This window comes from Salminus brasiliensis, chromosome 8, assembly GCF_030463535.1.
Source record: "Salminus brasiliensis chromosome 8, fSalBra1.hap2, whole genome shotgun sequence".
Classification (NCBI taxonomy): domain Eukaryota; kingdom Metazoa; phylum Chordata; class Actinopteri; order Characiformes; family Bryconidae; genus Salminus; species Salminus brasiliensis.
The window spans coordinates 8,237,734-8,252,896 of NC_132885.1; the positions used below are offsets into that span (position 1 = coordinate 8,237,734).

A 15,163-nucleotide genomic window follows, 5' to 3' on the forward strand; every position below is an offset into this window, starting at 1 on the left:
CCCACTGACTAAACCACACAGAGAGAAACTCTGAAGCGGAGAGAAAAACCTCAGCGGGGGCACCAGGGGGCTTACAGCTTCCAACAAGAGCCTAAAAAGCGGTCAAAGAGCTCACAGAGCAAACAACATATCTGTCCTTCAAAGCCATCAAAGTCCCGACAGCACTCTCACACATCGGAATGGGGGGAACGTAAGAATAGAGAGCGATTTGCGTTAGTGGGTCCTGGCGTGATTCTGAGCTGAGAGAAAGAGTGTGTTGTAATGCACTAAAAGTTTGGGATGTGAGGTGAAAAGGAGATCTTTCTGTATTCAGTAGCACTGAAGCGTCGGCCATTCATATGGTAATGCAGGAAACCTGGCCTTGCACACTAACCAGGCACATGATGAACTACATACCCTTTACCAAGCTGAGAAGCATCTGCTCTATGGGCTCTGTGGAAGAAAAAAAATACACAGCAGAGCCAGATAAAAGTAAGGAGCTCATAAACAAAGTCCTTAGAAAATGTCAGTAATGTCATTTAATCCCAGGTATAACAGGTGATACAAGTACAGAGATGCATAACTGCAATAATGAGAGAAGAAATCCAGAGTTACCTTTTAGATCCACCTCCATAACCGAGCGACCAGGCCAGCTGATGTGGAATCAGTCCTCAGGTGTTCTTTGAGACACAAAAGGCCAAAACTGCAGCAAAAGAAGCTCCCTTCCGTGTTTAGGGTGGTAATACCTTTAAGCTCCTGCAGATGGTGCTGCACGAGGACATTTATGGCATTTAGCTGACGCTCTTATCCATAGCCCGGGCTATAAATACCTGAAGGTGTGTGATGGGTTTCGTAGATTGAGAAGAGATGATGCAGTGCAGTGAGTGTCTCGTTGGATGTTTGGAAAATGGGCCGTAAAGCAAATGATTGGCATAAAGCAGTGATTGCATTTGGACGTGCCAAAGACCATAGTGTGAAGGAAGCATACGGTCATACAGGTCTACCAGCAGTGGCAAAAATGCCTTCTTCTTTAAAGCAAGAATGGCTGATCATTGATGTTGCCTATGCTTGTTAAAAGTATTAGATCTTTGGGGAACTTTTAGAGGTTCTTCAGTTTGAAACACCTCTTAAGGTGCTTCTAAAAAGTTAAGGAACCTTCTTTTCCTGAAGGTTTTCCTTTCCCTCCACAGTTTCACTGTGAAAACTGAAGAATCTCCAAAGGTTCCTCAAGGAACTTAGTGTCTGCCATTTTTGTTTTGTCTCAGGTTTGTCAAAAAACCTTTTTTCAGGTGGATGATCATCTGAGTTCTTAACTTTCTGGACCACCGCCCTTTCTTGACCAATCAGTGGAGGCTCAGTGGTTCCAGCAGAGGTTAGATAGTTATGATGACAGAGTTGTGGGCTCGATAACTGGGAATGCCAAGCTCTGGGCATGTGTGCTCACAACTGTGTATGGGAGGAGCCTCATTTTGTCTGTTGAAAACCTGACACTGCTTTTCAAAGGAAGAACCTCAAACCCACAAACTGTAAAGCATGGTGGTGGTAGGATAATGGTTTGGGAATGCTTTGCTCCATTAGGAGCTGAAAACCCATTTGCTACCATTTTGGAAAGCTCTGGTGGTCATATAACACAAGCCAGTCACAACGGCTAAAATAAATAAATATAATTACTTAATTAATTAATTAAACAAACAAACTTGCATAATGGCCTCGTAAAAGTTTCCACAAAAGCGTTATTAAAATGTTGTGACCGGATCTAAACAGCGACTGAAGTCCACAAATGTCACTAAGCAGCACAAAATCAGGAATTCAGACTGGAGGAAAACACTTTCACAGCACTGTTAAAAAAAACAAAAATACATGAAATAATTTTTTTAATAAAACACTTTATTACAAGTTTGTATATTAGGGATAAAAGTGCATTTCTACAAAACCATTAGAAGTGAGAGCAGTGAGGACTAACTCAACCTTCATTATTTTAAATGAAATATATTCTATCGTACCACGAAGATTTACAACACATGACAGAAGATTACTTGGTACAAAAGCATCAGTTTAAAGAGTTAAATACAGATTAAAATACAAATCACATTGTGTTTGCATAGTCACTAATACCAAATGTTAAGTTCAATGTGAAATGAACATTAGGGAGCTCAACTTGAGGGTCCAACATTCAGACTGCTCAACATAGCCCAACACACTGGAGGATTCTCAATACAATGTACACCTGGTTCAGACTGGTGCACTTGGTAGTTCTGACTTGGCAAGTTCGACTGGCGAGTGTGTGAACTCCCGATGACGGGAGGACGCTGTTCGGTAACTTCGCAATTGGAACAGCAGCGTGGTGCGTAATGCATTCTGGGATATTTGGCTGTGCCGAATCCACATAAGTCATGTCCTGATGCGTACTTGACAACACGGGCGGATGTTCAGAGTTTAGAGTTTATAGTTTATATATACACTTTATATTAGGCACATGTAATAACTGTGCAGTTACACACTAATAATCAAGGCAACATCGACAACGTAACTACTGCTGATGTAGTCACTGTTCCAGCTTGTGTAATTACACATGTATCAGCTTTAGGTTTGACCTGACCTTGATCTCAACAGCTGTAAAAGCATATCCCTGCTGTCCAATGAGAAACGTGTATCTTCATTTTGCCCATTTTTTGTTTTCTCCACCTGTTGAACTCTGTAGCTGCTCTGTACAGTGTGTAAATAATTCTGGATGAATGGACCAATATAAATGCTCTAAATTGCTTGGAATAGACTCTTATTTTACACAGACTTCCATTTAGAGTTCACATCTTTTTTTTACATTTTCCTGTAAAGTCGTTATTTTTGAGATTTCATTGGCTAGCAGTGATATGCTCTATAATGTGATTATATATGTGTAATAAGATGAGAGTTCTTCATTCAGAGAGTTATTCATATGAACAAACTGCTGCTTTTCCTGTTACTGCTACTGAGATGCACATATCGTGGATATAGTCTGTGCTTAAAGAACACTGACCAACCAGGGGCTCTGAGTGGCTCAGTGATCTAAGATGCTTCTACTATGGCCCAGGGGTCGCAAGTTCGAATCCCAAGCCATGCTGCTTTACCATCAGCAGCCTGAGCCAGAGAGAGCACAATTGGCCATGCTCTCTCCCCTCACCACTCCTAAAGCGATGTTGGCCGGCACAGCTGTTAGCTGGCGTGGCAGAGCAGGGGACCTGGCATGTTACTCCGACTGTTTTGGGTGCCTGGCAGTGTTACACTGGTGGCGGGTAGAAAAGAGGCGGTGGATGGTCTTGCATGTATCAGAGGAGACATGATATATATATATATATATATAAAACATTGTCCACCCCTACAACCAATGCATCATCAGTAGTTACATGATTATAATTATTGATTGTTAAGATGTAATAAGAATTGAACAGGGGGCAAATTAACTGTTGCAGAAGATTACCCAAAAGCATGAGTACAATTTAAAGCAATGAGTTTAACTTCTTTTAAGGTAAAATAGTTATATTACCATCAATGGAGAGCTCAGGAACTCAACCTTTCCTGTGTCAGTAGCATTAGGCTCCAAAAGGGGTGTAACAGCTATCTTCACAGACAGCATACATGTTTTCTTATAGAAAGAAAAACTGCATGAAAATGCATGAAAAGCAACTCACAAATGTGCGTGACTGCAGCCAGACGCTGGGAAAGGCCTCAGTGGACAGCTAAAAAGTAATTGCAAGAAACTGTTATAAGGCCACTAGTAAGACCATACCTGTATGAACTCTCTTGCACATACACATATACACACACACACACACACACGTATACACATACAAACACAAACACACACACAGACTTTCAACTTTCAACCTCAACCTGTCAAGGCAAGATCACTTCTTTGCTCCCGGCCTCGTTATTTTTCTGTTTTTTAACTTCACAGTAAATCTGTAGATAAAGTGTGCGTTGCTTAGCAAGAAGAAGAAGACAGCATTTAGAGACCTCCACCCCTCCACACGTCCAACAACTGGAGACGTAGAGTCTCTCACCGAGCGCTATAAAGTCCATAAGAGCTAGGCACTTCAAAAGAGTTCATAACCCATGCATCAACCAGGCACATTCAAACACACAAGGTGCTTCAAACAGTTCTTTTAGTGATGCCATAGAAGAACCACTTGTGGTTCCATAAAAAGCTGGTCTGTAATGAAGAACTTTGACATTGGTGTGAGCCTTCACACTAACATAGATGTACAAATGCACACACAAAAGAATGATCTAGAGGGGTTTAAACACCCCCCACCCTCCGGTCACTGAGCTGGGCAGCAGTGAAACTGGGTTCTCTGGAATGATGATGGTGCCCCATCCAATACTTTTGGGATCAGTTGGGGGCTCACTAATGCTCTTGACATTGAATGCAATCAAATCCTCATAGCAATGTTTCTCTAGAATTCTACTAGAAAGCCAGTAGGGACCGTTACTCCAACAAAAGCAGGATAAACTCTTTTTAATACTCTTGATTCTAGAAGAAACAGTGAATTAGCAGGTGTCCTAATACTTTTGTCCATGTGATGTAGTTCTTTATGGAACCAAATGTGGTTCTTCTACGGCATCGCTCCAAAAACCATTCAAAGCATCTTCATTTTTAAGAGTGTTGGTTAAAATTAGTTTAAAAATCGACTAAATACTTTATTAACTGCTCTGTATTGAACAGTGTCAGATGATTTTGGCACCACGTGGTAAAGGCCACCTTTCTAACCCTTGGAAGTCATAGTTATCTCCAGTGAGAACAGAAGTATGATGTCGAACGTGCAGATCTGCAGAACTTTCAAACAATACATTTGTTTCTGTTGGAGATATTTTATGATTTTAATATGATTACGTTATTATTGTCCATCTTATATTGCAGATGGATATATATATACATTTCTTTTTCTTTTTATTTTTTACAATAAATCTAATGGAAAGAAAGTGCAGATGTGAATCTGTAGGTAAAGAACGTGAACGTAACTTATTACACAACTACGTAATTAAATACGTAATTACATATGATTACTACTGCCAAACGCCAAGACTTCTCAGGGCTATCACAATAGTGGTCTCGGCAAGCAAACCTGCTGCGGGTCCACTACGCTCTCCCCAGTCTACTATCTTGGAATTACTTGGTTAGAAAAAGGAACGTCTGTCCCCATTTTTATCTGAGTTATTAGGAGTGTGTGTACTGTTGAAAAGCCCCCCCCCCCCGGACTGAACCGGAGCACTTCACTCTCAACATGCTTCAAATCTGGCTAAGATGATTTTTGGCCTCAGATGACAAGACAAACATGTCACAAAGTTCAGTGTTTGGTGAAGCAGCACCAGAGAGACAGAGAGAGAGAGAGAGAGAGAAAGAGGAAGACCAAGAAAGAAAGTAGGTAGGGTGTATGTGGGAGTGTAAACAGTGCTATCCCAGCAGCACTCTCTGCAGACGGTCAGCCGGCACGGTCTGGTCATCGTCTGAGTCAGCGTCGCTCTGTGGGTTGGAGCTGCAGGGAGAGGTGCATTCTGGGGAACACAGGTAGTGCATGAGGGGCAGGCGGTACTTCCCGCAAAAATCCACAAACTTGATGTGCCTCACGCACGAGTCGAAGTACACACCTGGAGAGGAGCACACGCACACTGTTTAGAGGAAACATCTCTATATATGTTTATATCTTGCAAAACTGTCAATAAACACACAAAAAACACCATATAGACTATATGGACAAAAGTATTGGGACATCTGCTCATTTACGGTTTCTTATTCAATCCTAAATTCCTAAGTAGCTGTTTCTACTGTCCAGGGAAGGCTTTCTCTGAGAGACTATATTTTGGAGCACTGCTCTGACGATTAGATTACATTCAGGTACAAGAGAGTTATTGAGGTCAGGATGTTGGATGATCAGCACCCAACCTCATCCCCAACTCCACAACTCATCCCAAAAGTATTGGATGGAGCACCGTTCATCATTCCAGAGAACACAGCAGTTCCACTGCTCTAGCCCACTGCTCTACCCCTCGAGCCCACGCCTGGCATTAGGCAGAAAGGTGCCAACAGCCTCATGTTTATCTGCTCCAGAGAGTCCTATTCTATTGGCATTACTTCTGTACAGGAACTAAACAAGCTGTGTGTGTGTGTGTGTGCATTTGCACATCTGTATCAGCAATGGGGAACTGAAAGTAGATTTATGCATTTATTAGAAGGGGTGTCCACAAACATTTGGACATATAGTGTACATACAATCAGAGTAAAGTTGACTTTTTAGCCAATCAGAACAGTGGGATCTGCAGACAAAGTAAAACACTACTATATAAATGTGAAGGTGCTCGTATTTGTCACTGTGCTATGTATGATCTAGGGGCAGTGAGCACACACACACCCTGTGTGTTGGGCAGCCAACTCCAGCGTCCAGGGAGCAAAAAGGGTGAAGGGCCTTGCTGAAGGGCCCAACAGTGGCAGCTTGGCGAGCCCAGGCATCAAACCCACAACCCTGTCATCAACAGCCCGGAGCTCTAACCGCTGAGCCATCACTGCCCCATCTGGCGGTCAGGGTTTAAACACAGCTCATAGTGAACCACTGTCTGACACCAATCTTTACATTTAAACTATTAATTAATTGCTATTGCGACAGAGAATCGATACAGTATTACAAACCATATCACAGTACGTCAATGTCCCGATATATCCTTATACCTCTACTGAAGACCTAAAGGGTGCACATGGTTTTTAGATGCTTAGAAGTGAAAATAGTAAACATCTGCTCAGCATAGTTAGGAGTGAAGGGAACGTGTGTGTTGTGAAGCTAATTATTGGGGTATAAGTGTAATTAGCCTCTTCACTACAGAGGAAAACCAAACTCTCTCTCTCTCTGTAATGGTTTTGCTCAGCTTCTCTTACCCGCACACTTGGGGTTGGGGCACTTGCTGGCGAGGTCCAGGTAATTGACCAGGTGGGCAGGCAGGTCCTCGTCAGAGTAGCGAAGGTTGCGCGTTTTGATGGCCCGACCTGCCAGCTCCAGCAGCGAAGGGGGGTCATAGGTCATGTCCTTCACAAAGCGCACGACCAGAGGGTTGCCACGGAGACTGAGCTCCTGGAGCTGCACCAGGCTGAGGATCTCACGGGGCAAATATGTCAGGAGGTTGTTATGGAGACTGAGAGAACGCAGGGAATGAAGCCTGGAGGTGGGAGGGAGACAGAAAATGAAAGAGAGGTCATGAAAGAGAGGAAGGGGCGTGATCTGGAGGAATTATGATGGTGAGAGTGAGGGAACAGTGCAGTGCAGGTCTGTCTGATTGCACTAATCTAAATTTTGATAAATGTTTTTTTCCACAAAATTTTCCCCAATTTTCTAACCAATTTTGAAAGCCAATTACCCTGTCCCCATTCATTCGAGTTCCCCCCCCATCACTAGCAATGCTCACAACACTAGGAGTATAAAGACTAGCACATGACTCCTCCGACACATGTGAAGCCAGTCACCGCCTCTTTGTGAACTGCTGCTGATGCAGCATCGCTGGGAAGCCAGCGCGCTCTGAGGAAAATGCAGCTCCATATAGCTCCGCTACAACAGCTTACAGACGCCTGTGCTGACCAACATCACACTACTACTGATGTGGGGAGGCAATGGTGCTCTTCCCTCAGCCAACAGAAGGCATGCACATTTTGATTCAGCAGTATTCAGCAGTAGTTCAGAGCTCTCCTTCTACAGACTGCTGAAAACTAAACAGAAACTCATTGAAAAGACAATGAAATGTGTGGGAGCTCACTGTCTGATGAGGTCATGCTCTGAAAACAGGTGTGAGCATGACATCACCAGACACTGAGCTCCCAAGTGTGAGCTCACTGCATGCAGAGTTCGATTAAAAGGGAAAGCAAGCAAACCTAAATGAGCCAGTCTACTACAGTGAGCCTAAAAAACAGTGGAAAACACTGCGAAGACCATTCACTTGACTCTGTGCTCTCAGATACGAGGCTTTATCCTCTAACGTGTGCGATTTGAGCCTCAGTTAGCTGGATGTTGCTAACTACACACTGAATGTCCATGGAACGTTGTTTTCTTGGTAATTTGGTCGGATCGCTGTTTCTGGCCGTTGGCCGTTTCCAGTCTGAAAGGGGGAACGTGATATCAGTGAATTCCCTCTATTGGTTAAGAGTGTGTGTTGGGGTGGGGTGTTTACCTGGTGAATTGGGGTGGGATGCTCTGGATGCGGTTGTCACACAGCACCAGATAGCTGAGGACAGGGAGGTTGGCCAGCTCCATAGGGATTTCCGAGATGAGGTTCCCTCCCAAATACAGCAACTCCAAACTGCAGACACAAGCGCACACACAGACATTCCTGTTAACTCTATAAATCAGTAAAATTATTATTATTACATTTATTAAAGTTGAAACTGCCAGATTCAAATGCTTGGAAAGAAGGTTTTTGTGTGACAGTGACAGTTATATATAATAATAAAATTATTATTTGAGAGAGATATACACTATATGGACATTCAGGTGTTTCATTTAATCCCATTACCACAGGTGTATAAATTCAAGCCTCTAGCCATGCAGTCTGCCTTTCTTACACACATTAGTGAAAGAGTGGGTGGTTCTAGAGAGCTCACTGAGCCAACAAGTCAGCTGGTGAAATTTCCTCCCTCCTAGATCTTCCTCCATCAGCTGTGAGTGGTGTTATTATTGAACAGTGGAAGAGTTTAGGAGGAACAGTTCACAGAGAGCAGCTCAGCCACCGAGTGTCTGTCAGACCACGTAAAGTTACAGAGCGGGGTCAGGGCCGAATGGTGAGCTCAGAGCATAGCGCTTAAAAGTCTCCAATGCTCCTGTAGTGTCGGCCCAATACTTTTCATTACTTTCCATATATATAAGCAAAAGAGAAAAAAAGGGGAGAGAGAGAGAGAGAGAGAGAGGGAGGGAGGGAGGGAGGCGGGTGAAAGCAGTGAGAGCTGTGCTGCCCTTTCTACTCCACTGAGCTGCTATTTTTCTCTCTGCACGGCCGAAAAAGAGCCATTCATTTCTGCATCAATACCTCATTCTCCTGCAGAGCCAGCATGGCCGAGCCTCCACAATTACTGCTCCAGACAGAGAGAGAGAGCGAGAGAGAGAGAGAGAGAGAGAGCAAGCAAGGTCCGGTTCCTCTAATGGACCAAGCCGGTAATGTAATGTGGGCCAACAGGGCAGCTGCGGCTGTGTGAGTGCGCGTATGTATGTGTGTGTGTGTGTGGCCTGCGGCTGGCTGTGTGCCCAGCCGGACCCTACTGACCCTGTTTATCTCTCCTGCACGAGAGACAGTGACAGTGAGAGGACACTAAAAAGGAAAGGCCTTTGTAGGAATGATGTGCTAAGAGTGAAAGAGATTCGCCATATATGAACATCAACAATGTGTCTTTCTGTTTAGTACATTCACTATATGGACAAAAGTATTGGGACACCTGTTTCAGCCTGCTATGGTAAAGTATCTGTCTCTACTGTCCAGGGACAAAGGCTTTCTACTAGATTTTGGAGCGTTGCTCTGAGGCTCTGAGGCCTTAGTGGGGTTACAATGTTGGATGATCACCACCCCACCTCACCTCACCCCGAACTCATCCCAAAAGTACTGGACGGTGCACCAACCTTCATTCCAGAGCACACACACACAGTTCCACTGCTCCACAGCTTAATGCTGGGGAACTTTATACCCCTCTGGTTCATGCTTGGCATTAGGCATGGTGCCAACAGGTTCATGTTTACTTCTCTACAGGGACTGGACAAGCTGTGTGTGTGTGTGTGCATTTGCTCATCTGTCTGTATATCTGCATGTAAACACTCACTGACTCTCAGCTAACATCAGTGAACTTTGCTCTGAGATATTCATGTGCTAAACAGAAATTCTCTACTGCTCCCCTTACTTCCACGTCTCCTGGACATGAGTCAAGTCCAGCAAACTGGAAATACCCTCTTGTACACTCTTGGTACTTATCGTAAACACTCTGGCTGAGGCGAACACTGATCAGGTTTTTCTAGGCTTTTAAAATGAGCTAACTGATCTTATATGTGATATGGCAAAATTATTATATTAAGACATTTTTGCTATTCACTATAAGTATAACACTATTTTGACACAAACGACAAGCTCTAGTAGTGGCTAATTAAAAGATTGCAATGATCTTCATTGAACATCTGCTGCACTATATCTCATTAAACTAACTAATTATGCATTTTTAATAAAACATGCAGTGTTCTGCAGTGCTGACGATATTCATAACATGCTCAAATAAGCAAACAGTGTATAATGATAAAATAGATCCTGATAATTATCAAATATCGTCACATTGCCTACCACTAATTGAAGTATTTCACTTAAGATGGTCAATTAAAGCTCACAGATCAAGCTCATCCTGCTAATATTAGCTATAATATTAGGTATTATATATATATATATATTATTATTATTATATATTATTAGCCTATGACCTGGCCTACTTTACGGCATTTCCTTCTGTTATCACCCCATTTCCAATAGTATTGAATGTGGAAACAGGATGAAGTCCTAAAGTCTGGACGCTAAAAGATCTATACTGGCTAAGCCCAATGTAATGACTGTCCCTTTAACAACGCAACCCTTCTGATAAGGTGGGAACAAATGGGTGAATTTATCACACAGCACAGGATGTGTAATCCCCTCCCTAAGTAAAATACATCAGTCTGGAACTGATCCTTACTGACCCGTTGCATCACGGAGTCTCTAAATCTGACAGCTGAGCTCAGCTAAGACAGTGAGTGTATGTCAGTGGGACAGAGACACCAAGATAAGCTCTGCTGGGGAAGTCTAAGATGAAGGGGACTGCTGTCTGGACGTTGAGGACTCCTTATTTAATCTATTCTAATGGACGAAAGACATTACAAATGTCTGAAAGGTCAGAAACTGGACACCAGGCTGGAGTGTGTTGTTTACAGAAGTCCCAGTCTATTTATTTCTAGATTTTGGACAGATATAATTAAATGATTTTATACAAAGTAATTCACTGTGCATTTACCCGTGATTTGGCCTGGTTTTCAGACAAACTAAACAAAGTCTTAATTTTAAAAGGAATATCAGTGAAGAATCATCTTTGCTACTGATGTTCGGCCCAAGACTCCTGAAACTCCAGACAAAGTCCAAGGCCTCACAGATTTGCTTTACAGGAATCTAAACAGTTAAAGACCTGCAACTGCATGTTCTGCCTTGTTCTAAAAATAACATTTTGACCCAGATAGGAAAAAAAAACTGCACTATCTAACCTGCTAAATCTTTACAGGACAGAAAAATATTACTTGCACTGTCAAACATAACCAAGCAGTACGTTTTACTGCCACTGTAAGAAGAGGATACGATCAGCTAAATGCCATAAACGGTAGAAATTGTTCTTTATTTATCCCCATATTATGAAATAATTAATTTAAAGTCAAGCATATCAAAAGTATCATCATTTCAGCTAGAAGGACACGCTGAAGATGTGTATATGCACCAATTTTTGACATTACAGACCTTGTATCTTCATTTTCACCATTTTTTTCCTTTTAGACATCATGTGAAACTGACAGTAGTTCTTTACATTGTGTAAAGTGTGTCCATGCTGGACCAACAGAAATGCTCCAAAATGCTTAGAGTTCAATCGTTTTATATTGACCTCCATTAAAGTTAAACATTTTTTGAGCAAGAATGACATTACGATAATTTGGCACTAGAAGCTTGTCCAAATGTTGGTCAACTACATGGTTCTTCAACGTGCTGTTGTGCTTCTTGACCAATGTTGGTGATGTAGTGCTGCCTTCAAGCCATGCTGGGAATATCATATTTGGGAGAACATGAATGCCACCACAAACTTGCATTTATTTACGAGTGGGAAACTCAATTTCTCGTCAAGCCCAGTCTTGACTTTCCCAGTGTCAAAAAAAGCTGCTCATGTTGGTTAATTAGCAGCAACACAACCAATGCCCCCCAAGTCAGAAACTTTGGGCTCATTGAAAAACTGCACTGATATGAGATCTGGCATTTCCTTCTGTTCTCACCCCATTTCCAATAGTATTGAATGTGGAAACAGGATGAAGTCCCAAATTCTGGACGCTAGAAGATCTATACTGGCTAAGCCCAATGTAATGACTGTCCCTTTAACAACGCAACCCCTCTGATAAGGTGGGAACAAATGGGTGAATTTATCACCCAGCACAGGATGTGTAATTCTCTTACTTTCAGTCTGGAACTAACATATATCAGCTCAGAAACTTTGGGCTCATTAAAAACGAGTTTCGCACTCGTGAATATCAAAGCGTTCATTTGTACACGTAGCATAAGTACGATATTTTTTCATCATGACTTGAAGGCACTTGGGGACCTTCTGATTTGGGGGCATGTCGATAAATGCGCTGATAACTGTGTATATACTGGTTATGTGTTCGTTAACTAGCAGCAACACGAACACGGCAGTCTATACTTTTAATATTTTTTATATATATATATAAAGTGTATGCTGCTGATGCTTCATACTGGATAACAGAGAGGGTAAAGGGCCTTGCTCAAGGGCAAGATGCCACTGTTGGGCCCTTGAGCAAGGCCCTTTACCCTCTCTGCTCCCCGGGCGCTGGAGTTGGCTGCCCACCGATCTGGGTGTGTGTCTGTACTCACTGACCCTAGTTCACTAGTGTGTGTGTGTGTGTGTGTGAGAGAGTGTGTTCACTACAACAGATGGGTTAAATGCGGAGGACACATTTCGACTATACAGTGACAAATACCTGCACGTTTGTACAATATCGCTTACCTAAATGTAAACATACCTGCTCTCTGTCTGCAAATATTTAGGCCATTTTCAGGGTTTTCGTGAGGTTTCTGACCAAAAAACACCCTGAACGGAAATCACATCATATATATATATATATATATGAGCTCCAAAGCCAGTAGCTAGGTACGAACTTCAGAGGTGGACTTTACGGCTGCATGGGACAATTTAGTTTATTTATTAATTTTAATTGATTTTAATATTTTTTTATTGAGTTTACATATGCTAAACTAAAATGTAGCTAAATGTAAAGTTTTATTTTTTTCGATATATCGATTATATCGATTATATCGACCATATCGTATCGTCTCATAGTACAGAAATATCGAATCGCCCAAGACCAGCAGCTAAAACAGCGATTTTCAGCGAATAAAGACAAAAAACAGCAACGAAAACCAATATTTACCCAAAATGAGGTTATGTTAATGTCGTGTGAACGTTATCCTGCGATAAACCGCCGAAACCCTGATCTCCCCACCTGCTCAGATTCTCGATCTCGGCCGGGATGGTCTTCAGCCGGTTCCCCCCGAGCGAGAGCGACTGCAGGCGGCGAAGCTGGAGGAACTGCGCCGGGATCTCCTCGAAGCGGTTCCCGCTGAGGTTCAGCAGCTCCAGCGGCAGAGAGCCGAACTCTTTGGGGAGGGAGAACTCGTCCAGGCGGTTGTTTTTGGCTATGAGGGTCCTGAGCTTAGCCAGGCGAGTGATTCCTTCGCTCAGCACCGAGAGCCCGTTGTTACTCAGGTCCAGGAACTCGAGGTTGGTGAAGCGGTGGATGGAGCCTGGGAGCGCCGTCAGTCTGTTGTAGCACAGATGGAGCTGCTTGGTCTCCTCTCTCCTTTTTTCGCCCAGGCCGTCGAAACTCACACTGTTGAAGTTCAGATGGGACAAATCCAGCACGGTCTCTCCACTGCTGCTGCCCTCGAAGACCTCCATGGTTCCGCTTGCTCGCAGTCCTCAGTCCTCAATAAACGGTGCGACCGGCCAGTCCAGCTCAGCTGACCCTGGAAATCAATAGCTGTGACTCGGGCTCATCCATATAAGTTCAACCTCAGTTCCCAGGCTCACTCGCACCCTACACACACCCCCAATTCTGTAATATAGGTCATCCTGCAGAACCCGCAAAGCGTAGGCTGCTGTTTGGGAGGAGGGAGGAGGGAGGGGGAGGGAGGAGGGAGGGGGAGGGGGGGGTGAGAGAGAGGCACTGCCAAAACCTGCCTAAGTCCCACAGCACCGGAGTCAGACCAGCGGGGACTAGCTGCAGTTCATGTTCCGGGGCTGGCCCCCCCCTCTCCCCGCCCCTACTGTATTAACCCTTTACCTGCAGACACGTACGGAGCCACGTGCAGGGTTTGCACGTCAACGGACCCCTTTATAATAACACACAGGGGTCCAAACAGGTGTTGGGCCATTATGAGAATGTAAATATGCGCTGTGCATGCTGGAGGGGTCTACCCCCTGGACCCCCTGGTGGTTATGCAACAACCTGCTGCTGATTGTATTATGCAAGAGTGCAAGAAGTTTGCCTCATGCTGTGGGAGTCCATGGTTTTGTGACATTTGGCTTTAGAAACTCTTAAAACATAAATAAATGAATAAATTATATATATATATATATATATATATATATATATATATATATATATATATATATATAACACACTGCCATCAGCTCCAAAACCTGATGATAACCAATCATAGAACCCACTAATAGTAATAACCTCATTTTAGTTGAAAATTAGCAGCTATCTGAATGTTTATATCATATATTTTTTTTATATCTGAAAAAAAGAGGATGTATGGCCACCCTACGTAACAAATATAATAAGTAATAGTTATAATAAGTAAAATCTAGGATTTGGGGACCAGGGATGTAATGAGAGAACCTCCATAATCTTTAAGAAATTCTGATGTTAAACTTGTGGAATATTCTAATGCTTTATAGGGGTTGTGCTCAGGTAACAGGGTTGAGCAAATGTTAGACATAACAAAAATGTACATTTTATTATAACCTATGATGCTCATGGATGCTGCTCATATGATGCTATGATAACCTATGGTGCTCATGGAAAAAGATGTTTTAAAGCATGAATTTATTAATGCAAAAAAGAAATATTGTGCTTTTTATTATTGTACATCTTTTAGTTTTTGTAATTAAATACCATTTATGTGAAAGTATAGTGGTTGGTGTGGTGCAACAGGTAACACCACTACCGGCCAGGGAGTTCAGTTCCCGGTCTGGGTGACTATGCTGCGCTACATCAATAAGAGTCCTTGGGCAAGACTCCTAATATTACATTGGCCCACCTCTGTAATATGAGTAACTCTGTATAAGTCACTCTGAATAAGTCAAGTCAGATTTATTTGTATAGCTTTTTACAACTGT

General features: G+C 42.9%; 1 protein-coding gene across 1 annotated transcript; it reads right to left on the minus strand.

The window, feature by feature from the left end:
* Positions 1–1,845: 1,845 nt before the first annotated feature.
* On the minus strand, positions 1,846–13,915 carry lrrc58b (leucine rich repeat containing 58b). The gene is made up of 4 exons (XM_072685494.1): positions 13,260–13,915; positions 8,164–8,292; positions 6,884–7,161; positions 1,846–5,604 (listed from the first exon to the last, which is right to left on the minus strand). Exons 1-4 carry the CDS (start codon positions 13,712–13,714, stop codon positions 5,411–5,413), a joined length of 1,056 nt encoding a protein of 351 aa, XP_072541595.1. The 5' UTR covers positions 13,715–13,915; the 3' UTR covers positions 1,846–5,410.
* Positions 13,916–15,163: the final 1,248 nt, after the last annotated feature.

Excerpts from the sequence above, each read along its gene's own strand:
- lrrc58b (XM_072685494.1), bottom strand. The coding sequence starts at position 13,714 with ATGGAGGTCTTCGAGGGCAGCAGCAGTGGAGAGACCGTGCTGGATTTG. Across the intron at positions 8,293-13,259 it reads GAGATCGAGAATCTGAGCAG|TTTGGAGTTGCTGTATTTGG; the intron begins GTGGGGAGATCA and ends TTGTGTCTGCAG. Across the intron at positions 5,605-6,883 it reads CCCCAACCCCAAGTGTGCGG|GTGTGTACTTCGACTCGTGC; the intron begins GTAAGAGAAGCT and ends GCTCCTCTCCAG.